The sequence below is a fragment of the Bos indicus genome, chromosome 22 (assembly GCF_029378745.1).
Source record: "Bos indicus isolate NIAB-ARS_2022 breed Sahiwal x Tharparkar chromosome 22, NIAB-ARS_B.indTharparkar_mat_pri_1.0, whole genome shotgun sequence".
NCBI lineage: Eukaryota > Metazoa > Chordata > Mammalia > Artiodactyla > Bovidae > Bos > Bos indicus.
Genome location: NC_091781.1, coordinates 24,936,121 through 24,961,797, shown reverse-complemented (window position 1 = coordinate 24,961,797; position 25,677 = coordinate 24,936,121). Strand labels below are relative to the sequence as shown.

The following is a 25,677-nucleotide window of genomic DNA, read 5'->3' as shown; positions in this document are numbered from 1 at the left end:
CATTATTGAACTTCTACCATATATTCACTCAAGGAATATTTATTATGTACTTACTAAGGGCCACTCATTTTACTGAGGTTTAGGGATATGGTGGAGAACAAAGCAACAAAGTCCTTCACTCCATGAATCTTACAGTAAAAATTATAATAGAAAATATAAGTATGGCCAATGATGATAAAAGCGTGGGAGAAAAATAAAGAGCATAGGGAGTGAATGGGGATGTCTTCTACTAAGAGACCAAAGAAGCCTTCACTGACATTTGAGAAAAGAACTAGAGGAATGGGTGAGACACTGAGAAAAGCAGTTTGGGGAGTAGGAGCAGCACGCACAAAGGTCTTGGGTAGGACTGTGTCCCACATGATGGAAGAACAGGAATGAGGCGTGTGTGGCTGAAGAAAGCTGAGCAAACAGGAGGGTAGATGAAGATGTAGGCACTACTCTCAAGATGTTTTGCAGCCTTTGGATTTTCCTTTGAGTGAAATTAAAATGCACTACATGATAGTCAGCATACAACCACTTAAAAAGCGATTACAGTGATTCAGGTTAGAGTTAATAGTGACTCAAGCCAGGATGAGAGCAGTGGGCAGGTGGAAAGTAGCCATATTCAGGATAAATTTAGAGCGTATAGCTGCAATAACTTCCTGAAAGATTAAATGTAGATTTTAAGATAAAGACATGTGTAAAAGATAACTCCAAACTGAGCAGTTGGAAGAATGAAGTTCCATGTACAGGGATAAGGTCAATAAAGGGGGAGCAGGTTTTGGGGTGAGGGAAATCAGGGATTTGTTTTAAGACGTGTTAACTTACAAATGTCTAACTTCAGACCAAAAACTTCCAATAGGCAGCTGAACTGATATGTGTAGGCAGAAAGTTCTGGTCTGAAGAACTAAATTTGGAAGTCATCTTATGTAAATAGTATTTAACACCACACAGTTGGAAATGTATGAGTACCTACTATACACTGGGAGTTTGGGTTTCCCTGGTGATTCAGACAGTAAAGAATCCGCCTGCAATACAAGTGACCCAGGTTTGATCCCTGGGTCATTAAGATTCCCTGGAGAAGGAATAGCTACCCTGTCCAGTATTCTTGCCTTGAGAATTCCATGGGGAGAGAAGCCTGGAAGGCTTACAGGCCCTGAGGTCACATAGAGTTGGACACGACTGAGTGATTAATAATTTCACTTTCATACACTGAGAGCTCAGCTCAGCCTTTGGTATACCCCAGCTCATGTAATACTTTCAAGAAAAATTTCTCCAATTTAAAATAGAGCAACTGTGTTAAAGAGGTTAGTGCTAACTTGGCCAAGATTGTGTGTCTGGAATTCAAAGGATTGTATCTAAATATCACTGCAGTTTTTCCCCTGCCTAATTTTGTCTGGCATAATCTGACCACAGTTCAGTTCAGTTCAGTTACTCAGTCGTGTCCGACTCTTTGCGACCCCAAGAATCGCAGCATGCCAGGCTTCCCTGTCCATCACCGACTCCCAGAATTTACTCAAACGCATTTCCACTGAGTCAGTGATGTCATCCAGCCATCTCATCCTCTGTCGTCCCCTTCTCCTTCTGCCTTCAATCTTTCCCAGCATCAGGGTCTTTTCAAATGAGTCAGTTCTTCGCATCAGGTGGCCAAATACAGCCTATTACCACTTATTTAACCCAGCGTTTCTCAATATTGGTACTATTGACAACTTAGGACAAGATATTTCTTTTCACAAGGCTTATCCTGTGCATTGTTAAGATATTAATGGCATCCTTGGCCTGTACCCACTTGATGTGAGTAGCACTCACTCTCCACTTGTAAGAATGAGAAAATGGCTCTGCTGCTGCTGCTTCTAAGTCGCTTCAGTTGTGTCCGACTCTTGTGACCCCAGAGATGACAGCCCACCAGGCTCCCCCATCCCTGGGATTCTCCAGGCAAGAACACTGGAGTGGGTTGCCATTTCCTTCTCCAATGCATGAAAATGAAAAGTGAAAGTGAAGTCGCTCAGTCATGTCCAACTTTTAGCGACCCCATGGACTGAAGCCTACCAAGCTCCTCTGCCCATAGGATTTTCCAGGCAAGAGTACTGGAGTGGGGTGCCATTGCCTCCTTTAGAAAATGGCTCTAGACACTGACAAATATCCCTAGATGATCAAACTCACCTCTGGTGGAGATCCACTGGTATTGCCCAGGTCTTACGTTCACTATTTTAAGCTCACCCATGGAGGATGGAAACTGAGGAGGAAACAAGTCTAGTCCTTCTGTATTTTGCCCCATGACTCACCGTGGCTTCCTTAGAATTGGAGCATACCTTGAAATTTATTCAGAAGTTGCCTGGGTTTTCATTCCTTCTTCAGGAAGGATTTACCAGTACCAAAGCTGTCCTAGGATTCATTGGAAGCTAGTAACCATAGGAACTCAGAGGGCCTTTACTTAGTGGCTGTCTGTCCTGGAGAAGAAAATGGCAATCCACTCCAATACTCTTGCCTGGGAAATCTCATGGACAGAGGACCCTGGCAGGCTACAGTCCATGGAATCACAAAAGAGTTGGACATGACTGAGCAACTAAACATTAACAACAAATCCTAGAAACTCAGAGGGCCTTTACTTAGTGGTTGTTTGTAGGGCACAAAGGCAATCATCTCCATGATTCCAAACAGGAGGTGTTGTAAATCTAAAGGCATCTAATAAAGTCTAGGTGGTCAAGCAGTAATTGTGGAACAAATGGGAACTCAACTAGGAGTGATTATAAAGGTGTTGGGCCAGTTTTCTGGCTTGCATCATAAACTTGCTCAGCACCAATATCAATGACTTCAACCCAGAAAAGAAATTATTCTTCTTGGATTAGGTCTTTACCACTGAGCTAGCATAACCATGATTTACCACCTAAGAGCCAGTCACATTTAACCCTGGAGCACTACACAAGGTTTGCAGTAAAGTACACTCATATTGGAATATTCCAAAGGGGGGATTTATCCACTAAATCTGAGCACTGTGCTTCAGATTCTTTATTCTGCTCATTTATTTTCTACCTCAAGAAACATGCTACCAATTTTGAGACCCTTTCTATAGCGCCAGTAGAAGTTCTCAGTGTCGGTGTTTATTTTTACGGGTTTCTTTCCCATGAGATGCTTCCCCTCTAATAAAAATTACATCCCATATAATGGGTATACTTGCATGTATCTTTGTGTTTGTATTTTCAATATCAGAGTACAAGATATAGGGCTATAAAAGATGTCAAAACATAATCAGGCTCTGGGGAAAATAGGATTTTTTGTATGCTTGGCAGAGCAGCCGATAGTATTCAATTGCTTACTGCAGATCTTCCATTTCTAATAATAATAAAATTATAGAGGATGGTGTCAGTGTGAAACTACAGACAATGGCTCAGTGAAGACCAATTATCCTTCAGTTCTAATGTTCATGCTGAATCATCACAGGGAAAATACATCACAATCATTAATAACAGATAAATGTCATAGATGGTGGAGAAAATATTTAAAAATTCAGTGATTTCAACTTAAGTGGCTCATGAATTATACATTTAATTAAGAAAAGCCAAATGGGAAGGATTTTAAACTTCCAATTTGCAAGGTATTTTTCTTCTTTCCCCATTAAAAAATATACAAATTAAGCACAGCAGTGGCTGATGATGGGAAAAAAAAAAAAAAGATAAAGGCCCCCATTGCAGGCTGGCTGTTTGGATGAATGGGAAAAGGCAGCCAGTGGGGAGAAGGCAGCAGGGCAGGATGAAAAATAATGGTGACAGGAAGGGCTTGCAACTTTGCACCTTCACTAGTTCCCAGAAGGGTGCAAAAGGACACCTGGAGTCTAGTCTCAGAGCTACTGTCGTCTTCCTTTCTGCTTATTTGCCCGTAAACTGAGGGGGTTGGGCTGGAAGAAATTTCAGGTCCCTACCATTCCAGACATGCCATGAATCTGTGAGTCGAGGAACACACTCTTCTACTTCCTACACACCACCTGAAGGGAACTATACAAGGTAACCACCATTCTATCAAGCCTTCCCTAGTGTGATCTCCCAGAGAAGACTGAATTTTGCCAGCAATGATTTTCAAAGCAGAATTTCCTCACTACCAACACCCGCTGGGAATCTGTTATCAATGCAAATTTTCTGGGCCCTCCTCAGACCTAATGATTGAGAAACTCATTAGTTTATGGTTTTCCAAGTCCTCCAGGTGATAGTGATACACATTGAAGTTTTAAAATCTCTGCTCTAGAGAGACCTTCATAGAGAGGAGAATTACTAACTACAGGTTTTGCAAGTGTGTTCTCTTCCCTGTTAATAGTAGCTATAAGCTTGTTGGAGTAATTTTGAATAGCAGGTTAATCATTTATTCTACAAGATTCTGAGGAATTCGAACCCATGATGGGCAATATGATAGGGGAGGGAATGTGAAGAACAACTGGCCTAGATGTGAGAGGGCTCAGATATGCAGGGAGCTGGGATTTTGGAAGTCTGATGGCAAGAAAGAAGGATTAGACATTAGAAGGACAAAGGTTCAAGTTCTATCCCTTTGTACATGTTCACAGTATAATTTGGGGAAATTACATTTATACCCCTAGCTCCAGTATCCTTCCTATAGGGAAGGATATGTAGTAGCAGGCATATTTGCAATAGCCAATTAACCTCACAAAACAAACTGTAGGAATGATGAAACAAGTATGAAACAAGTGCTTCTATTTTTTCAAAATTATTCCTTATGTCATCTTCCTTATTTCTGAACACATTCTTCAAGTAGCTTCTAAATATCCCACTACTGAAGAAGGATACACTACATGTAGGAACAGATTAGAAAGCTTTAGTAGTAAGGTAAAAATGAATTCCCCTAGGGAGAGGTGAAAATTATAGTCTCTGGCCCCAAGATTATAGGGTAAAAGTATACAAAGATTTCCTGAGCACCAGTGGCAATGTGTAATTTCTGTTGAGCGAAAGGAGTTGCTTTGGATTTCAGAGGGCTAGAACTTTTTCCTCTTCCCACAGAGGCATCGATGAAAGATACCTAAGCTGAACAGAGCCCTGGGAATTTGCTCAAGATTTGTCTTTATTTCACAGAAGGTTCGAAAGATGGAGTCACTGACAACAGGGAAACCTGAACTACATTTTTTCCCTCCTCTTTATACTGAAAAAAATTTTACTATCTAGGTGGCTCTCCAGTTTCAAACAAAACCCTTTGAGCATCTCTCTGGTGAAGACAGAGCAACAGGCTTAGAAGTGAAGTAGCAAAGGACATCAGCAAAAAAAACTCAGACACAAGAGCCTATATGAAATGATACAAGACTCTAGTAAGGACTTGCCAAGAAAAACACACACACACACACACACACACACAAAGATTCAATACCTGGGAATGGGACAAGAATGTCAAAACATATTTTAAAAAGAAGCGAATTTTATTTATGCATAGTTGACCTTAAGGGCTTCCCTGGTGTCTCAGACAGTAAACTAAAAGCATAGACTCAGAAAACTCGAAGGAATGTTGAGAGTGGAGTAAACCATTCATAGAGACATGGGTTTAGCTTCCTATCCACTGCAAAAATAAACTTCTTTTGCAACACCTCAAGCAATTCTCATCCATTCTCTACTCGATCATCTCTAATGATTGAAAACTCATTATCTCCAAAGTCTTCTGCTGGTATAGCTCTAAAGTTTGGACTGATCTTCACTGTATCTTAATGTAGTCAAACAGCATACTATAATGTCCACAAGTCCTACTTTTGCCTTCTGGACATCAATGGAGAGAACTTTTTTTTTTTTAACCCTTTGTGAATGTCATAGCCATTTGACCTATGAAAACAACTCAGTTATTTTTCTCCATTTCTGCCCTGCAGGGTCAAAATCTAAGTTCTTACCACTTTCTTTGGTATTAACTTCTGGACTTGGCTACATTTTGGCTATCTATCTCAATATACTTGAGATTTCAGTTCCCTCTCAATAATGGGTACTCTGAACATAGTATTACAATTCAACTGCAAGATATTTGTAGGCTGTTGAAAATACAGATTCCATGGTACTTCACTCAGATGTTAATAAAACAAATTGCTAGGGTAGGATTAACTATCTGCACTTTAACAAGTTTCCTAATGTGCTCTGAATAAAGCATAATACTCCAGTCTGACTAGTTCAGAGTAAGAATAAAGAACATTAAAAGAATAATACTGTCCATCTTTTTTTTTAATAAATGATAACCCATTCTTGTCTTTAGTTTTCCTGGCACATTATTCATCCTGTTGTTTATTTTTCCCATTTGCACAATTACATAATAATTAAATATTCAAATATGGCAGGCACAAATTACATAGAGAAGTCTTCTGTGTTTCTTTCCCTTCTCTTGAGAAAGCCACTGTATACATGCCTAGATTTTTAAATTTAAAAATTTGCAGAAACACACACACCCATAAGTTCTCATACATGTAAATGCATAATTTTTATGAGATCATACTAAACATTTTTATTTACAATATACTTTTCATGTAATAACATGTCTTAGATTGTTTTTCTTCTTGAACACTAATTTTATAGGCTTAATGACACTTTGTGAATTTTTATATTTCATGCTTAAGTGGCATTTTTGTTGCTGTTCATCCTCTTTGTTATATATTTCTGTCACATCTTCTTCATTCCTGAGAATGATACCAGAGTTCTGGCTATTTAGATGAATTTATTCTTACTGAAATAATTTATGAATTGTCAGAATTTAATACATTGCAAATACAATATATAATTTAATACACAAGTGATTTAATTTAGTCTGTTTTTTGTAAACTCATTATTTTCTTCTGTCTCCTTTCTATCTTCTTTTCTTTCATTCTTTAAAAAGAATCTGGTTCCCTAAGTATATTGTTAATGTGTTACCTGGTTTTTTTTTCCTAGTTTGAAAGGGATGATAAAGATGCCAAAATTCACACATTTCCACTTTCTCAAGCACCTTCCCAGGTGGCTTAGTGAGTAAAGAATCCACCTGCAATGCAGGAAATACAGGAGACTTAAGAGACCTAGGTTTGGGTCTTCCCTGGGTTGGGAAGACCTCCAGGGAAGATCCCCTGGAGGAGGTCATGACAACCCACTCCAGTATTCTTGCCTGGAGAGTCCCACGGACAGAGGAGCCTGGCAGGTTATAGTTTATAAGTCACAAAGATTAAAACACGATTTAATCTTTAAGGTCAGACACGATTAAAACAATAGAGCGCACATGCATTTTCTCAAGAGTTTTTGTATATGGATCAGATTTAAGGTCAAAATAGCTTTCAATGCATATTGCTTCATCATCCCTCTAGAGAATTTTAAATCAGTTCTATTCATGAAGAATGTTTCAGGTTGTCTGCTTCTATCTGAAGAGGACTGCTAGAACATTATAGAAATAATTAGCTTTCAATTTCTTCTTTTTTGTCTCTGCCGTGTCTTGCTTCTGCACTAGTTTTAACATAAGTACGGATGACAAACATGAACTGTGACCTCTGTCTGGACAAGAGGCTCCCAGGTGCTTTAACTGTTCTCCTGTGACTGTGATTTCCAAATGTGTGATGTCCACGTTCATCTACAATTGAAGACATTTCAACCATCATTAGTATATTTCCCCTTTTCACCCCAGCATCTATATCTTCCACATGTTTGGGGAAGGGGTCATTTTTGAACCAGTTAAGTTCTTCCACTTTCCTTGACATAAGTTCATTTGTATCTAGTTTTCACAATACATACAATTTCTTAACCTTATTAGTACCACACTTACAAAACCTTAATACATGAGACTATTTTCCTTTGCTCAACGATGCATGCTGGCTAAGTGACTTCAGTCATTTCTGATTCTTTGTGACCCCATGGACTGTGGCCCGCCAGCCTCCTCTGCCCATGGGATTCTCCAGGCAAGAAGGCTTGCCATGCCCTCCTCCAGGGGGATCTTCCTGACTCAGGGATCGAACCCTCATTTCTGGCATCTCCTGCATTGGAAGGCAGATTCTTTACCACTAGTGCCAGCTGCAACCCCCTTGCCCAACGATATCTAGATAAAATTTAAAAAATGACAACATAGTTTTTTCAGAGATGTACACCAATGCTAACTCTCACATATTGCAGATGGAGATATCAACTAGTGTAACTGGAAAATTCTTTTGTAGTTGTTTTTTTTTTTTTTAATTAAGTAAAACATACACCTACCCTATAGTTCACGTCTTGGGACTTAACAAAGAAAAGTGAAAATGTCCATAGACAGTCTTAGAAAATAATGTTTATATGAACCTAATGCATTGGATTGGCCAAAAATGTCATTGAGGGCTTTCCATAACATCGTATGGAAAAACCCAAACTAACTTTTTGGCCAACCCAATATAATGGTCCCCAAATGGAAACAATTCTAATAATCTTCAACAGGAAAGCAGCCAAACACATTGTGGTATATTCATAAAAATGGAATTCCATTCAGCAAGAGAAAGAAAAGAAGTACTGATAGTCACAACTACATAGGGGACATTAAGATACATTAAACAAACCAGACACAAAGCAGTACATTGGGAGTTGGAGGCTGATATGCACACTGCTATATTTAAAATAGATAATCAACAAGGACCTGCTATATAGTACAGGTAACTCTGTTCAATACTCTGAAATAACAAGAATAGCTACATGTATAACTGAATCACTCTACTGTACACCTGCAACTAACACAACATTGTTAAGCAACTAGATTCCAATATAAAAGTTCAAAAAGAAGTGCATTCTGTTTGATTCTGCTTTTATGAAATTCAATAACCTATGATGATAGAACTCTGGTAGTTGTTACAACAGTAGAGGTTGACAAATAAGGACATAATAGAATTTCTAAAGATGGGAATGTTCCATAATTTATTTTAGGCTGGTGATTTCATAGTGCTTAGATTGTTACAATTAACTGAACTGAACACTTAGGATTTGTGCATTTTATAGCATGATAATTATATCAGTTATATATGCCTCTATATATTTATATTCATATTTATATATAAGATTTCCAGAGGTTGATTGATGTTCAGCAAAAATGATATGTTCTCTTTCATCTTCACGTTTTTGTTCTCTGAGCAAGGTTTGTTAATCTGTTGCCTGGATAGCTCCCATTCATCCTACTAGATTGAGCATGGATTTCTTTTCAGAAGACTTTTCTGACCACAGATCATTCTAAGCTCCTCATCTGGGTTCTGATGCTTCTGCCAAAGCACATATCAGCCCACACTGAGATTATCCACACTAGTTGTAATCAGTTTACTAGGTGAAGTTTTATAAGGCACAGGTTTTGCTTTGATGTGTTCTAAGTCCAAAAATGGTCACAAAAGAGATGTTCAGAAATTGTGTAATAATTGAATGAATGATTCCAAGTGGTAGGGTCCCTGAACTTACACCTTGAAGTAAAATTTTTAGCAAACACCCCTAAACATGGTTAATATGAGCATCCTTCTGATTGCATATTGAGAAGCACAGCTTTAATATGAGCACTGATGTAGAAATTAAGTGTACATTTTGAGCCCATAATATTTTATACCATATAGCTTTCCTTAATAAGTTCATCTACTTGTTCCCTTGACATCTCACCATCACATCTTTAATTACACAAAGCCAGTGATGGACAGGAAAACCATATTATCCAAATTGGGAAATACTTAATTAAAAAGAAATAAAACAATTACATCAGGATGACAGGCACAAACTGGACAAAGAGGGGCACAGTTGTATTCTATTTATGGAGAAGTAGGGCACAGAACTTTCAGATAAGAATGAATACAGTAAGGATAATACTTATTTTATTCTGTTTCCAGATTTATCTTATGCATGGACTTTCAATGATAACCCCTTATATGTTCAAGAGGACAACAGACGGTTTGTATCACAAGAGACAGGGAACTTGTACATTGCCAAAGTGGAGCCATCAGATGTTGGCAACTACACTTGCTTCATAACAAACAAAGAAGCCCAGAGAAGTGTTCAAGGACCACCCACTCCATTAGTACAGCGCACTGATGGTAAGATGATGAGTTATCTTAGGGATAAATTTTGTCTGTGAATTTTGAAACTTGGGGATATCTGTAGAACTTTCTGCTTTCCTCTGTTTCAGTGGAGCCATAATATCTAGGAGTTGAGGTTTAATTCACAAATATGATGAAAAATCACATATTGTCAAAAATAATAGAAAACTATATAATTAATCCACATGGTATAGTACAGATGATTCTGAGAATGCTATGCCACTTCCTCTCTGGATCTGAAACAGATCCTTTCTTCGTTTAAGAAATATTTTATTAAAAAAGAAACAATGTTTGAGAGAGTAGTTATGTGTGTGTGAATGTGTGAATGCTGACAAAATGATTCATTCACCTAATATAGTTTTGATGAACATATGATACAGCTTTTCTTTAACACCACTTTCTTTTCCGTATTTGTCTCTTTTGTTCACCCTTTTATTTCCTAGTTGGCAAGGCAGGAAAACAATTCACATCCAAGGAAAGTAAATCAAGTCAACATTAATAATGAGCATTCCAAAGAAAAATGAAACACAAAATTCATACTAATTATATTTCTCCAAGAAACATAATTTAGATTGGTCTCTGATGATTTTGGAGTTTAGTCAAGCCATAGCTGGTACAAGATTTAGAGCTAGAAAACCTAAGAAAGTCATCAAAGTAGAAGAATCCTCTAGTTGATTCTTTAATTAAATATTCACAGTGGTAAATGTAAAGATGGAAATATCTGTTGATGCGTTTTCTGATCAGATTCTGGACTTGTAATACGTCTATAGAGTTTTTCTCCTCTCTAAGTTCAAGAAAAGCAGGAATATAATTTAATGATGGCTAACAGAATCATGGAATTAGCTCCATACAGGGAGTTCTTATGACAGAGCTTTTATAATCACTAACTATTCAAATATATTTGCATGGTCTTAATTTAGAATTCATCAACCACTGGACTTATTCTTAAGTCCAATTTCTCCCCTTCAGTGAGTGCTCTGTTCATGATCACAAGAGCTCCTAAGCCAGTAATATGCATAGAAACTATCATATTGGCCTTTTTCCTCCCTATCTACCTACTTTCTTAACTTCTCTTCTTAATTCCTTCATTATTCCATCTCCTCTATTCTTTTCACTACATTTATGGTAAAAATATACAAAAGCATCATACATAGTACTAAAAAAAATCTCTTCTAAAAGTAGTCACTCAAGAAATATCACATGTCAAGGAAATAGAAAAAATAAAATTTACCAATTTATTTGAATGAAGTAGTACTCTGTCTTTTCAACCACAGCCTCTTCGAATGTTTAGAATGATTAAGTTCTAAAAAAGGAAGTATTTTTATTTTATAAAAGAATTTATTTTATTTTTAAGATGCTCTTGTGGAATACAGGGAAATTTGGAATGCATTTATTCTGATATTTTGGTATTATATCTTAGGTATTTCTTTTTTAGGGGAGAGAGGGATGAACTAATTTTTTTAAACAGCATCATGAAGTGATGCTCTCCATCATTCACCATCAGTATAGAAAAATATTGTTAACTAAAGAACAGAATAATCACATTTTGATAACTAAAGCATTTGCTTCATAGAAAATCTCTGTTCTTTAGAAATGCTGCTAGCTCTTTTGGTATTTAACAGGTGTGATGGGGGAATATGAACCGAAGATTGAAGTGCGTTTTCCTGAAACTATTCAAGCTGCAAAGGATTCATCTGTAAAACTGGAATGCTTTGCCCTTGGAAAGTAAGGTTGTTTTTTCTTTTTCTAATTGTTTTAATTAATACAAACAAAAAAATATTTTGGTATTCAAATGTTGCCCTATAGGTAAATCAGCAAACATTTTAAAAGCTGGGCAAAAGGGGAACTTTCTGATTGGACTTTAAATAAACATGTCTAATATTAATGCTCTAAAAATGATTGGGGAGATGATTCTGCCAAATGGGCCAATATTTACTCTAGTTTAAGCACAGTGTAAGCCACTTAGGCAGCACATTGCAAAGTGATAAGTGAGCTTGCATAAGATGGCAAGCAGGTCACTAAATTTTTGATGTATCCTTTACTCTATTTTCTTGTACATCCAGAAATATATTACCTGGAGTGTCTCCTTGCTTAATTAATCAACAACTCTTGTAAATGAAAAACCTGCACAGCTAGTTTCCAAAATAAGGCAAATTAAAGGCCATTGTTCATAGTGGATAATTAGAATTGAGCCAAACCTGTCCTGGTAGGGGAAGCATTTTGCTTTACTACTCAGATAAGTGTTTATAAGCAATAAGTTTGGAAAGCTTTAAATCCAGCTACATATATATATTTTTTTCATGGAATGTTCAGAACTGCATTTTAGCAATATTAAAACTTCATTTTGACACCCATAAACACCAGTAACCAAGTAACAAAGTGATAAAATTCCACTTTAAAATATTAATATATATATGAATTATCTGGGGGATAGCTAAATTGAGATTCAATAGATTTGGTGTGCTATCTGATTTCTTCATTTCCAACAAACTCCTAGGTAATAGTGATTCTTCTTGCCTATAGAATATACTTTGAATAGTAAGAGACTTTTCTCTCAGCACCACTTTTAAGTGCTTCCTATAAATCCAGAATCTATTCCTCATGTGGGCCTCATATTCAGAAATAATGATTTACATTCAAAACTATGGGAAACATCCTTAAAAGTCTTCATCCTATTATTAAGCAAATATGCCAAGCAATCCAAATAATGTTTGTTCGTTTCTGTGTGCATGCTCAGTGGTGTCCGACTCTTTCCAGCACTAAGGAGTGTAGACTGCCAGGCTTCTCTGTCCATGGAATTTGCCAGCAAGAATACTGGAACAAGTTGCCATTTCCTCCTCCAGTGGATCTTCCACACCCAGGGATGGAACCAATATCTTCTACATTTCCTGGATTGCAGATGGGATTCTTCACCACTGAGCCAGAGGGGAAGCCCAATCCAAATAATGCTGGTTACTAAATATTTTGTAATCAGCATTATTTGGCTCTGTTTCCCTAGTGGCTGAGTGGTAAAGAATCTGCCTGCAATGCAAGAGCAGCAGGAGATATGGGTTCAATCCCTGGACTGGGAAGATCCACTGGAAGAGGAAATTGCAACCCACTCCACTATTCTTGCCTAGAGAATCCTGTGGACAGAGGAGCCTGGCAGGCTACAGTCCACAGGGTCGCAAAGAATCAGAATTGACTGTCAGTTCAGTTGCTCAGTTGTGTCTGAGTCTTTGCGAGACCACGGACTGAATCATGCCAGGATTCCTTGTCCCATCACCAACTTCGGGAGCTTGCTCAAACTCGTGTCCATTGAGTCGGTGATGCCATCCAACCATCTCATCCTCTGTTGTCCCCTTCTCCTCCTGCCTTCAATCTTTTCCAGCATCAGGGTCTTTTCTAATGAGTCCGTTCTTCGCATCAGGTGGCCAAAGTATTGGAATTTCAGCTTCAGCATCAGTCCTTCCAATGAATATTCAGGATATCCTCTAGGATAACTGGTTTGGTCTCCTTACACTTCAAGAGACTCTCAAGAGTCTTCTCCAAAAACACAGAGTGCAAAAGCATCAGTTCTTCAGTGTTCACCTTTCTTCATGGTTGAACATCCATACACGACTACTGGAAAAACCATAGCTTTGACTAGATGGACCTCTGTTGGCAAAGTAGCGTCTCTGCTTCTTAATGTGCTGTCTAGGTTGGTCATAGCTTTTCTCCCAAGGAGCAAGCATCTTTTGATTTCAAGGTTGCAGTCACCATCTGCAGTGATTTTGGAGCCCCCCAAAATAAAGTCTGCCTCTGTTTCCATTGTTTCCCCATCTATTTGCCATGAAATGATGAGACCAGTTGCCATGATCTTCATTTTTGAGTGTTGAATTTTAAGCCAGATTTTTAACTCTCCTCTTTTACTTTCATCAAGAGGCTCTTTAGTTCTTCACTTTTTGCCATAAGGATGGTGTCATCTGCATGTCTGAGGTTATTGATATTTCTCCCAGCAATCTTGATTTCAGCTTGAGCTTCATCCAACCCCCCAGTATTTTGCATCATGTTCTCTGCATTAAAAATTAAATAAGCAGGGTGACAATACACAGTCTTAATGTACTCCTTTCCAAATTTGAAACCAGTCCATTGTTCCATGTCGAGTTCTAACTGTTTCTTTTTGACCTGCATACAGAATTCTCAAGAGCAAGGAAGGTGGTCTGGTATTCCCATCTCTATAAGAATTTTCCACAGTTTGTTGTGATCCACACAGTCAAAAGCTTAGTGTAGTCAATAAAGCAGAAGTAGATGTTTTTCTGGAATTCTCTTGCTTTTTCTATGATCCAATGGATGTTGGCAATTTGATCTCTGGTTCCTCTGCCTTTTCTAAATCTAGCTTGAATACCTGGAAATTCTCAGCTCATGGACTGTTGAATTTTACACATCTGGCCCCATAGTATTTGTTCAATAAATAATTATAGATTGTTTAAATTATTTTAAGAGACTGACAATTGGGAGTTTTGTCAGTTTTTGTTTATTTGCCTTGAAAGATATGATGAACTTTCACCATTTTCAAGCTTTCTCAGAAATTAAAGTATATAAAACACCATAAAATAACAGCAAAATACTTTGAAAATTTGTTGATTTATTTATAAAAGAAAACCAATGAAAAATAGTATCTGAAAAGAATATTAATAGTTTATTCTATCATGTTTAGCATCAGGAAATATAGTTACTGTAATTTAAAAAATACTCACATAATTAATAAATGAAAAAGATTGATGCTAGTTCTCAAGAATCTCATGTAAATAAATTTCATGTGCTAATCATTTATAGCTAAGAATTTATATGATATGCCTAATCCTCTTAGTTGTGCAGGGTACCTCATATTTTTTTTATATTTGAGGAAGATGATGAGGATCAAAGGATATAAGTAACTGGTTCAGCTTCATGCTTTTGATAAGAAAGAAAGGACACTTAAAATTTAGTCTCACCTGATTTTAAATTCTGAACTTAGAAACTTTTGAGTAAATGGTTAAGATAACTGCTCTCCAAGTTAGAGGAGGCAGATTGAACTCTCAATTTTCTCAAGAGTTGTCTAACAATCGACAAGCATCCTTCTTAACTGTTATGAATTTCCATATCCTCATGCAAAAAAGATTAAAATGATATCTATCTCCTGTATTGTTTTGAAGATTACAGTGTAAAGATATGTAAAAATATGGCAAATATGATGTACAAAATAAAAATCCCTCAATGATAAAGTGTATGTTCATTGTTAAGTTTGTATATAAAAGAGCTGATGCACATGAAATAAAATTAAGGAAGAATGGGAAAATGATGAGAATTGCTTCACTGTACCTCTTAGAAAATCGTCAAGGAAATAATTGATTTAGTGGAGTATGTCCCATAACATTTTATCTGACAAAGTTAATCATTGTTGAGATTATATTTATCAAAGCTATTGTTAAAATGGAATTGAAATGCCTCAGTGTTAAAATGGAAAGTCTGAAGCATCCACAAGGACATAATGGTAGTGTTAAAACGTTCTGCGTAAGAAACATGTATTCTGTGTAACTGAAGTGCAGACATAGTTTTCATTTCTTCAGATGAACAGAATGTAGATGAAAATCCTTTATATATTTGGAAAATATTATGCAAATGTTAGCTGCTGCTGCTAAGTCGCTTCATTCGTGTCGGACTCTGTGCGACCCCAGAGACGGCAGCCCACCAGGCTCTCCCGTCCCTGGGATTCTCCAGGCAAGAACACTGGAGTGGGTTGCCATTGCCTTCTCCAGTGCATGAAAGTGAAGTCGCTCAGTCCTGTCCAACTCCTAGCGACCCCATGGACTGCAGCCTACCAGGCTCCTCCGTCCGTGGGATTTGCCAGGCAAGAGTGCTGGAGTGGGTTGCCATTGCCTTCTCCTGAAAATGTTAGCTACTAACAAAAAAGACTTTTTACTGCCTGTGCCCTCTGCAGTGGACATTTACCAAATACTCTACTGACTTTTCTGAATTTGCAGCATTAACATACACACAAACAATGCACTCCCTAGAAAATTAATTAATTGATAAACATAATTAACAATCTGAAAAGAGCAAAATCAACCCCTCTTTTAAATGATAAATATCTATTTGCAGGTCTATTGCCAAGTGTTTTACAAACTATTGAATGATAATTATAAATCATGTTCTCTGACAACTCTTTATAAAAATATTGCATGCAATACTTGATTTTGTTATATTTTTTTCAAACCAATATGTTCCAAACAATGTTGCGACTGCTTTGCACAAATCCTTTTAAATCTCCTCATTCACCTTCTGAGGTACAACACTTCTCTGTAGTAAGTTGGATACACCCCAAACTGAAAAAGCTAATTGGTTCAGTGAGGAATAAAATCAAGAGTTCTTTCTCTTATCAACAATGTTTTTTGTTTTTAATTTTATTTTATTTAACTTTACAATATTGTATTGGTTTTGCCATACATCAACATGAATCCGCCACAGGTATACACGTGTTCCCCAACCTGAACCTTCCTCCCTCCTCCCTCCTCCCTCCCCGTACCATCCCTCTGGGTCATCCCAGTGCACCAGCCCCAAGCATCCAGTATCGTGCATCAAACCTGGACTGGCGACTCATTTCATATATGATATTATACATACTTCAATGCCATTCTCCCAAATCATCCCACCCTCTCCCTCTCCCACAGAGTCCAAAAGACTGTTCTATACATCAATGTTTCTAAACACTTTTGCTAACTAATTACTGACTACTGTTTATGCTATAAATTATACATTCATTAAACTAAGGTTTATATATTTTAGTTAATGAGAAAGGAGTTGAAGTAGAGGGGGGGTAAGGAAATTAGTAGGTGAATGAGAAAGAGGAACACACACACACACACACACACAAAATAACATAAGTCATTCCCACATCATATTCACCATTTTTTTTAAAGGACTTTAAACAGTTCCTGAAATACAGACTGGTTTTCATGAAATATTTGTGGAAATATTTCCTAAGTAGCTAGGAAATAATTCCCTTTATCCTGGGAATATTCCTTCTCTTGAATGGGCAGATTATTTTGGAATTTATCTTGCTAATTGGCCTCTGAGCTTCCTAGGTCTGTGGTTTGGTAACTGTCACTAATTTTGGAAAATTTCCAGTCATTCTTACTTCAAATATTTATTCTGTTCATTTCTCTCTTTGCTCTCCTTCTGGTGTTCCCATTAGACATCTGTTTCACCATTTGTAGTTCCCCCAGTTCCTGGATATTCCATTCTTTCTTTCTTTCTCTTCACATTTTAATTTGGGATTTTTCCATTGACATTTCTTCTCATTCACTTACTCTTTCCTCATGCTCAGTCTACTGGTAAACCTATCAAAGACATTCTCATTTACATTACAGTGTTTTTATATCTATCTCTTCCTTTTGATCCTTTCTTAGAATTTCTTTTGTTTTCCTGCTACATCAATCCTCTGTTCTTTCATGCTGTCTGCTTTTTCCATTAGAGCCCTTAACATATTAATTTTAATAGTTTCAAATTCCCAATGTGATAATTTAAAAATATTTGCCGTATTTGAGTTTGGTTCCACTGTTTGCTTTTCTCTGCAGAGTGTACATTTTAACTGGCCTTTTATATATTTTTGTTGTTGTTAAAAACCTAGTAGGATGTAATAGGTAAAAGTAAGTGATTTTACTCTGGATTTTAGTGTAAACTTCTATGTTTATCTGGCAAGGAGTTAGGCTGTGTTTACTGTTTGCCATAGCTGTGGTTTCAGAGGCTGAAACTCCCTCTTGTTTTTCTTTCTGTTTTCCGTTATCTTCAGGTTTCCCTAGAGACTCTCTTAATTAGAGATTGAGGTCTGCAGTTTCTTTACCTATAACCCCTAGCTATTTATTCAGAAGACCTATTGATATATGAATGTCCGTGTTAGCTAAGTTTAAAATCTCAATAATTTATGGATCTGTTTCTGTTGACTGTTTTTGCTTTTAATCATGATTCCTATTTTTTTATGCTTTTCAGGCTATCTAATAATTTAATTTAATTAGAGATATAATAAATATTATGTTGTTAAAAGCTGGATTGTTGTGTATTTTTTCAAGTATTGGATTTTATTGATAGGAATTAAGTTGTAGTGAATCTGCTTGACCTTTCTGTAGCTTATTTTTAAACTTCCTTGAGTATGGAGTAGATGTTAGTCTAAGGCTAGTTTATTTCTAAGATGTTTCTTCCTATCAAATGCTCTAAATGTTTACTATCTCTCTTCTCTAGCATGTTAGAACTCTAACATCTTTTAGCCCTGTTTGTGCCCTGAAAATTGTTCTTTGCCCAGCCTCATTTCTCATTCTTATGCAGATTTCTGGAGCACTTTCTTTTTCTAGTCCCATTGTCTCTGATACTCTGCTCTGCAATCCCAGCCACTTCAGGCACCTTGTGTCTCCTAACTCAGTGATGAATGTAGTCTTGTCTTATTTATGCTTGCTTCTTCATTCAGTGTTCTGGAAAGTGCCTGGAGGTAAAAACCTGGGATATCCATGGCTTACTTCGTACATTTCCCATCCTTTAGGGATCATAGTTTTATGCTGCCCAATGTTACTTCCCTGGAATCAGGTTTGTTTCCCATTATATTTGTCCAGTTTTCTAATGGTTTCTGGCAGGAGAGTAAATGCAGGTCCAGTTAATCCAACAGTGCTAAATTCCAGATTTTTTTTTTTTAAGGCTAATTTTGAAAGTAAAAAGGTGAAGTTTGAGAGATGAAATAATTGATATATATAAGTTTTAAATTTGCAATTCAAATTAAAAATCATTGATTCTGACTCCAAAACTCATGCTTTTAGCCATTTGATACTTACATCAAATTATCTTTTTAATATACAAATTAATTCTCCATGTGCAGATGCAGTTAGCCCTCAGTTCTGTAAATGTTTTCCTTTAAAAGGCTTGAAAATTTTCAGCAAAAAGGTAAAAAAGATGTTATCTGAGAATGAAATTATGGATATTTCATTAGGGATAGTAATTATGGATAGTAAAATTATGGATAGTACTCTGCAATTACTAATATTGCAGCAAATAACAAGTTTAATTTTATATATTAAAGTTTTTGATAATTCAAAAGATAACCTTTTCAAAATTCATTATTTTTGAATGAGAAGAAAAAACTCTCTCTAAAAATCAATCAGGGCCATTGCGGAGAATACACCCCACTGGTTTATATGTGGCAATGGTAATAGCTACTATTTATAAAAATCTAGGATAGATGTTTAGGAAGAATACAGAACACATACCAACAACCTAGGGGGCTACTGCAGTCATGCAGGCAGAGAGTGTGGAGAATGAGATCTATGGAAGGCTGGCTAGAGTGTTTACTCAAAGACCCTAACTATCTTAAACCACCATGGGCTAATGTGAATATAGAATAATTGAGACAAAACTTCAGATACCTGCTTGAACTTTAATTATTATGACTTTGGGGACATGTATCTCACTTTCTATGTTGGAGTTTCAGAGCTGACATGATCACAGCTTTCAATTCTCAGTTTTGTCTCATTTGTTTAACATGGCAGACTCTTAATTATCTAAGCTGCAAATTAATTGTATTGTGAAATACCCTGAGAAACTCCTTGGATAGGTGCTATTCAAATATAGTATGATTTACTGATAGATCTCTGTGTCTCCTTTCAAGAAAATATATGCCTTTATTCTTAGTAAAGAAGTTAAACTGATATAATCATAACTCTTCTAACACTCTCATAAACAACCAAACATATATACTTTTCTCTTTTTTTTCTTAATAACTTTGCTGTCAATGCTCTGGAATGCAAATAAAATTAGTCGCTTTACTCAACGTTCCTATGTGTTATGAAGCCTTCACACAGAGGGCTATATTTATGTATAGACAATGATATTTATGTATACAGGTATATCTTATTCATTTTTTTCTAATTTATGAAGGAAAAGATACCCCAGCTTAGCTATTAATGTTAAACAGTAAATATGAAGTCTCACCAAGATATTGTTATCCATTTCAGAACTTTCAGATGAAAGAGCAGCTATTTGACTTTGCTTTCTTTTACACATATCTGAACATCACTGTTCATCACTGGACATCACTGAAGAGCATACCACAGAAAGATTGCTCAGGATGCTCAGAATGACAGTAGCATTTTAACACATTATTAGTTTTTAGCAGAAACTAATGCCTGCGGTATTAATACATCTCTGGCCAATAATATGTTAATATTCATCTAGGTGAATTCAGGGTTTTCAGGATTTTAACACTTGCTTTAAAAAAATTCAGAGAGACATCTTAAAAATTTCCCATTTGAATGTCAGGAACACATGTACACCCATGGTGGATCCATGTCAATGTATGGCAAAACCAATACAATATTGTAAAGTAATTAGCCTCCAATAAATAAATAAATTTTTTTTAAAAAGAGAAAGAAAAAAAAAAAAAATAAAACATTTCCTCATTAAGTTAAATGGATAGAGAGTAAATTATTTTCCTATGAATAGCCTGTCCTTTTTGTCCCACAATGTAGTATACTGAAGGTACTCTTCAGATTCTTTCTAACTGCTTTGTATTTTATCATGATTTTCTATTGGTTTGCATGAGATGATATGGTAAATTCCATGCAAATATGAGAACTGACAAGCATTCAAGCCAATCTTTGAAAAACTGAAAGACAGCAATCCTCAACAAAGGAACACATAAACACACATTCATCATAGGGCTGAAAGTTTTATCAGTGGATTCACTAACATTTCAAGGAAACATGGTGTTCTAGAAAGTGTATAGGCTTTGAAGAGATCAGGGTTTAAATACTCAGTCCCCCTGTCAAGTTCCCCTGGAGAAGGAAATGACAACCCACTCCAGTATTCTTGTCTGGAGAATCCCATGGAGAGAAAAACCTGGTAGGCTACAGTTTATGGGATCGCAAGAGTTGAACACGACTTAGTGCTATCTTCCTTTTCTTTCCCCTGTCAATAGCTGGACCACTAGGATCAGTTTCCTATCTGTAAAACAAAGGCAAAAACTAGATGGATGAATAGATAGATAGGCAGGTGGACTATAGAGAGAATAGGATTAATGTAAAGTGAAAGTGAAAGTGAAGTCACTCAGTTGTGTCCAACTCTTTGTGACCCCATGGACTGTAGCCTACCAGGCTCCTCAGTCCGTGGAATTTTCCAGGCAAGAGTACTGGAGTGGGTTGCCATTTGCTTCTCCAGGGGATCTTCCCAACCCAGGGATTGAACCCGGGTCTCCCGCATTGCGGGCAGATGCTTAAATAATTGTAAACTTCACCACTCCCTTATCATAATCCCTAGCTTATAATAGGCAATCAATACATAATAACAATTAATAAACTGTGGTACTGTAATTGTCAGTGGTGCTTTGACTGAGAAGGTAAAAAGGAATACACAGGATGGAGAGAAGGGATTTCTGCATTATATTTCTTTGCTAATACAATCCTCAAGGACTTGCTCAAAACAATGGATTTAGCATTTTAAAATAACGTATTTATTCTTGATGAGGATTATTGACATCCCCTCATTCACTCACTTGGCAAATTAAGCTCCAGTATCTATTAACTTAGTAAATATGCATTGAATATCTTATTCAGTAGTTAATTCCTTTATGTCTTCACTCAGTCAGGAGGAATTCTGACAGCAGATGCTGGGCTAGGCCCTGGGGATATAAAGATAATAGAAAGACCCCAGGGAGTTCGAAGGCTACTGAAAATAGGATTGATATAACAATATGGATCACACATTTTTTTTTTCTCCCTAGAATCTGTTCTTTCCTTACAAACGTTCAATGAAGGAAGATTCAAGAATACTCTCTCTGGGAACTTGCCTGATTATCTTCGCTCCAGGTTACTCCTTTTTAAACTGAGACTGGAAAGAGTTACTCTCAATTTCTTTGGTAGAACTAATAAGAGACTTTTTTTGAAGGAATTTTTTTGTGTGTCTCTGAGAAATAGAAGATTCTTGCCTCTTTCTCTCCTACTTCATTAATACCCCTTTCCCCCCAAAATTTTAAAATAATGGCTTTAGAACAGAAAAGTCAGCTGACAGTATGGTAAAATCCCATATAATACCACACAGTTTTCCTATTATTAATACTTTAAATTAAGATGGTACTTATGTTACAAATAATGAACAAACACAAATATGTCTTTATTAACTAAAGCCATACTTAATTCAAATTTTCTTGGTTTTACTCGATATCCTTTTTAATTCTAACATTCTATCCCAGGTACCATATTGAGTTTTCTTGTCTCCCTGGGGTCTTCTTGGCTATAATTAACAATGTCTCAGACAGTTATTGTTTTTGATAACCCTGAGAGTTTTGAGGAGTAGTGGTCACTTTTATTGTGGGATGACCCTCTACTGGAATTTGTCTGCTGTTTTCCTTAACTTTAACCTGAGGTTATGGGTTTTGAGCAAAAAGACCACAAAAGTAAAGTGCCATTTTCACCCATCATATCAAGGTTATTACTCTATCAATATGATCTATGGCTGCTAATGCTGGCCTTCATCACTTGGCAGAAGAAGTTTTGTCAGTGTTCTCCACTGTAAACCTACTCATTTTTCTCTTTTTCCATTATTGAGTCTTTGGAAGGGTCAAAGTATATGGTTCATATCTAATGAGTAAAAGGTCATGATTTACTTCTTCTAAGGTGTGAACCTATGTAATTTATTTAGAATTCTTCCTCATGGGAGATTTTTCACTTCTCTATCCTCGTTTATCAATTTATTCAATCTTTTATTTATATCAGTATCACATAGTGGATATTTATTTCACTTTGGGGTTATAATCCAATACTGCTTTCTTTTCATACTCAAATCATTTCAGCATATTCTTTGTAAAACACTTTTAAAAATCTTTAAAAGTATATATTATGAATACATTTCCGATTAAACCATTTTCTGTACCTTCATATGGAATGACAGTGGGGCATTCAAATGTGTATTTTCAGCCAGTCTCTTACTGGTGGATTTTCAGTTTAGTTCAGTCATTCGGTTGTGTCTGACTCTTTGTGACCCCATGAACCACAGCATGCCAGGCCCCCCTGTCCATCACCAACTCCCGGAGTCTACCCAAACCCATGTCTATTGTGTCAGTGATCCCATCCAACCATCTCATCCTCTGTCATCCCCTTCTCTTCCTGCCCTCAATCTTTCCCAGCATCAGAGTCTTTTCAAATGAGTCAGCTCTCTGCTTCAGGTGGCCAAAGTATTGGAGTTTCAGCTTCAACATCAGTCTCTCCAAAGAACACCCAGGACTGATCTCCTTTAGGATGGACTGGTTGGATCTCCTTGCAGTCCAAGGGACTCTCAAGAGTCTTCTCCAACACCACAGTTCAAAAGCATCAATTCTTCAGCACTCAGCTTTCTTTATAGTAGAACTCTCACATCCATACATGACTACTGGAAAAACCATAGCCTTGATTAGACGGACCTTTGTTGGCAAAGTAATGTTTCTACTTTTTAATATGCTGTCTAGGTTGGTCAGAACTTTCCTTCCAAGGAACAAGTGTCTTTTAACTTCATGGCTACAATCACCATCCACGGTGATTTTGGAGCCCAGAAAAATAAAGTCTGACACTGTTTCCCCATCTATTTTCCATGAAATGATGGGACCAGATGCCATAATCTTAGTTTTCTGAATGTTGAGCTTTAAGCCAACTTTTTCACTCTCCACTTTCACTTTCATCAAGAGGCTCTTTAGTTCTTCTTCACTTTCTGCCATGAGGGTGGTGTCATCTGCATATCTGAGGTTATTGATATTTCTCCCGGCAATCTTGATTCCAGCTTGTGCTTCTTCCAGCCCAGCATTTCTCATGATGTACTCTGCATATAAGTTAAATAAGCAGGGTGAAAATATACAGCCTTGATGTACTCCTTTTCCTATTTGGAACCAGTCTGTTGTTCCATGTCCAGTTCTAACTGTTGCTTCCTGACCTGCATACAGGTTTCTCAAGAGGCAGGTCAGGTGGTCTGGTATTCTCATCTCTTGAAGAATTTTCCACAGTTTGTGGTGATCCACACAGTCAAAGGCTTTGGCATAGTCAATAAAGCAGAAATAGATGTTTTTCTGGAACTCTCTTGCTTTTTCAATGATCCAATGGATGCTGGCAATTTGATCTGTGGTTCTTCTGCCTTCTCTAAAACCAGCTTGAATATCAGGAAGTTCATGGTTCACATATTGCTAAGCTTGGCTTGGAGAATTTTGAGCATTACTTTACTAGCGTGTGAGATGAGTGCAATTGTGCGGTAGTTTGAGCATTATTTGGCATTGCCTTTCTTTGGGATTGGAATGAAAACTGACCTTTTCCAGTCCTGTGGCCACTGCTGAGTTTTCCAAATTTGCTGGCATATTGAGTGCAGCACTTTCACAGCATCATCCTTTAGAATTTGAAATCACTCAACTGGAATTCCATCGCTTCCACTAGCTTTGTTCGTAGTGATGCTTCCTAAGGCCCACCTGACTTCACATTCCAGGATGTCCAGCTCTAGGTGAGTGGGAGTGATCACACCTTCATGATTATCTGGGTCTTGAAGATCTTTTTTTGTACATTTCTTCTGCTTATTCTTGCCACCTCTTCTTAATATCTTCTGTGGACATTTATTTTCCTTCTATTTTGTTTACATTTTTTTATCATAAATAATGATGAAATGAATATTCTTGGAGCTGTATTTTGTCCATCTGCATGCAAACCTCTTCAGTATAATTTTAGAAAATTAAATTATTAAATAACAGGAATGTAAAAGCTAAAGTTTCTGATATGTCTTGGCAAATTCTCCTCGAGAACAACTGCAGAGGGTCCATTTTCAAATGGACCAAATTACAAGTTGGGTCTCTTTTGATCTTACATACTGATTCCAAAAAGTCAGACATTCCTTTCACTTTTTTTTTTTCTATTTCAAAAGCCAAAATTGGATTTTTACATTGCTGTTTCAAAAATCAAATTAATCTAAAGGCCCTAAAAATCATCCAAGCAGAATATATATATATTTCTGCAAGTAACTCTTTATCCTTTCCATCTCAGTCTACCATCACCTTTCTCAGCAGACTTAGAAATCTTACTTTTTAAGTAACTGGCAATTGCAGAAGAGAAAGATTTCAAATCCAAGTTGGAACTGAACTGAAGGAAAAGAAGTTACTTCCATTTTTCCTGTTAACCTTGGAACCCATCTCTAGAAATTTTATTGGAATATGGAGGCATCTCAATATGTTAAAACAAAAACAACTCTGATTTCATCTTCTGGCCCCCGGACAAAAGAATCTCTACCCCCTGATTATAAAATACATTAGTTAATTAGGTAAGGTATATATTTCTAAACAACAATATATTGACCAAAAAGATGATTTTCATGCTGTAGCTGTTTAGCTCATGCAGAAGCAGCAAAGCATGGTAGTTTAGAGCTCAATCACTATGGAAAGAGACTTTAGTTCAAATCTTTTTTTTTTTTTTTGTAATTCACTGTGTGATATTGGGCCTGTTACCAACCTATTCTATTCCCAATCTCCTTATCTACAAAATGTTAATAGCAATAGTCTTGTGTCTTAAGATATTATCATATAGTTTCAGTGAAGCACTTAGCACAATGCCTGGTGTAGAATGTGATCAATAAATGTTAGCTATATTAATAATAGAATGATTAAATATAACCAACCATATGTAATGTCTCCTTAATTTCTTTAGGTGAACATT

General features: G+C 36.7%; 1 protein-coding gene across 3 annotated transcripts in view; it reads left to right on the top strand.

The window, feature by feature from the left end:
• CNTN6 (contactin 6) overlaps nt 1-25,677 on the top strand; it is a 321,367-nt gene that overhangs the window by 196,302 nt on the left and 99,388 nt on the right. For all 3 annotated transcript variants that reach the window (XM_070776311.1, XM_019984184.2, XM_019984185.2), the window contains exons 6-7: nt 9,782-9,985; nt 11,611-11,713. In XM_070776311.1, the coding sequence (XP_070632412.1) occupies nt 9,782-9,985; nt 11,611-11,713 (307 nt within the window). The remainder of the gene's footprint in view (nt 1-9,781; nt 9,986-11,610; nt 11,714-25,677) is intronic.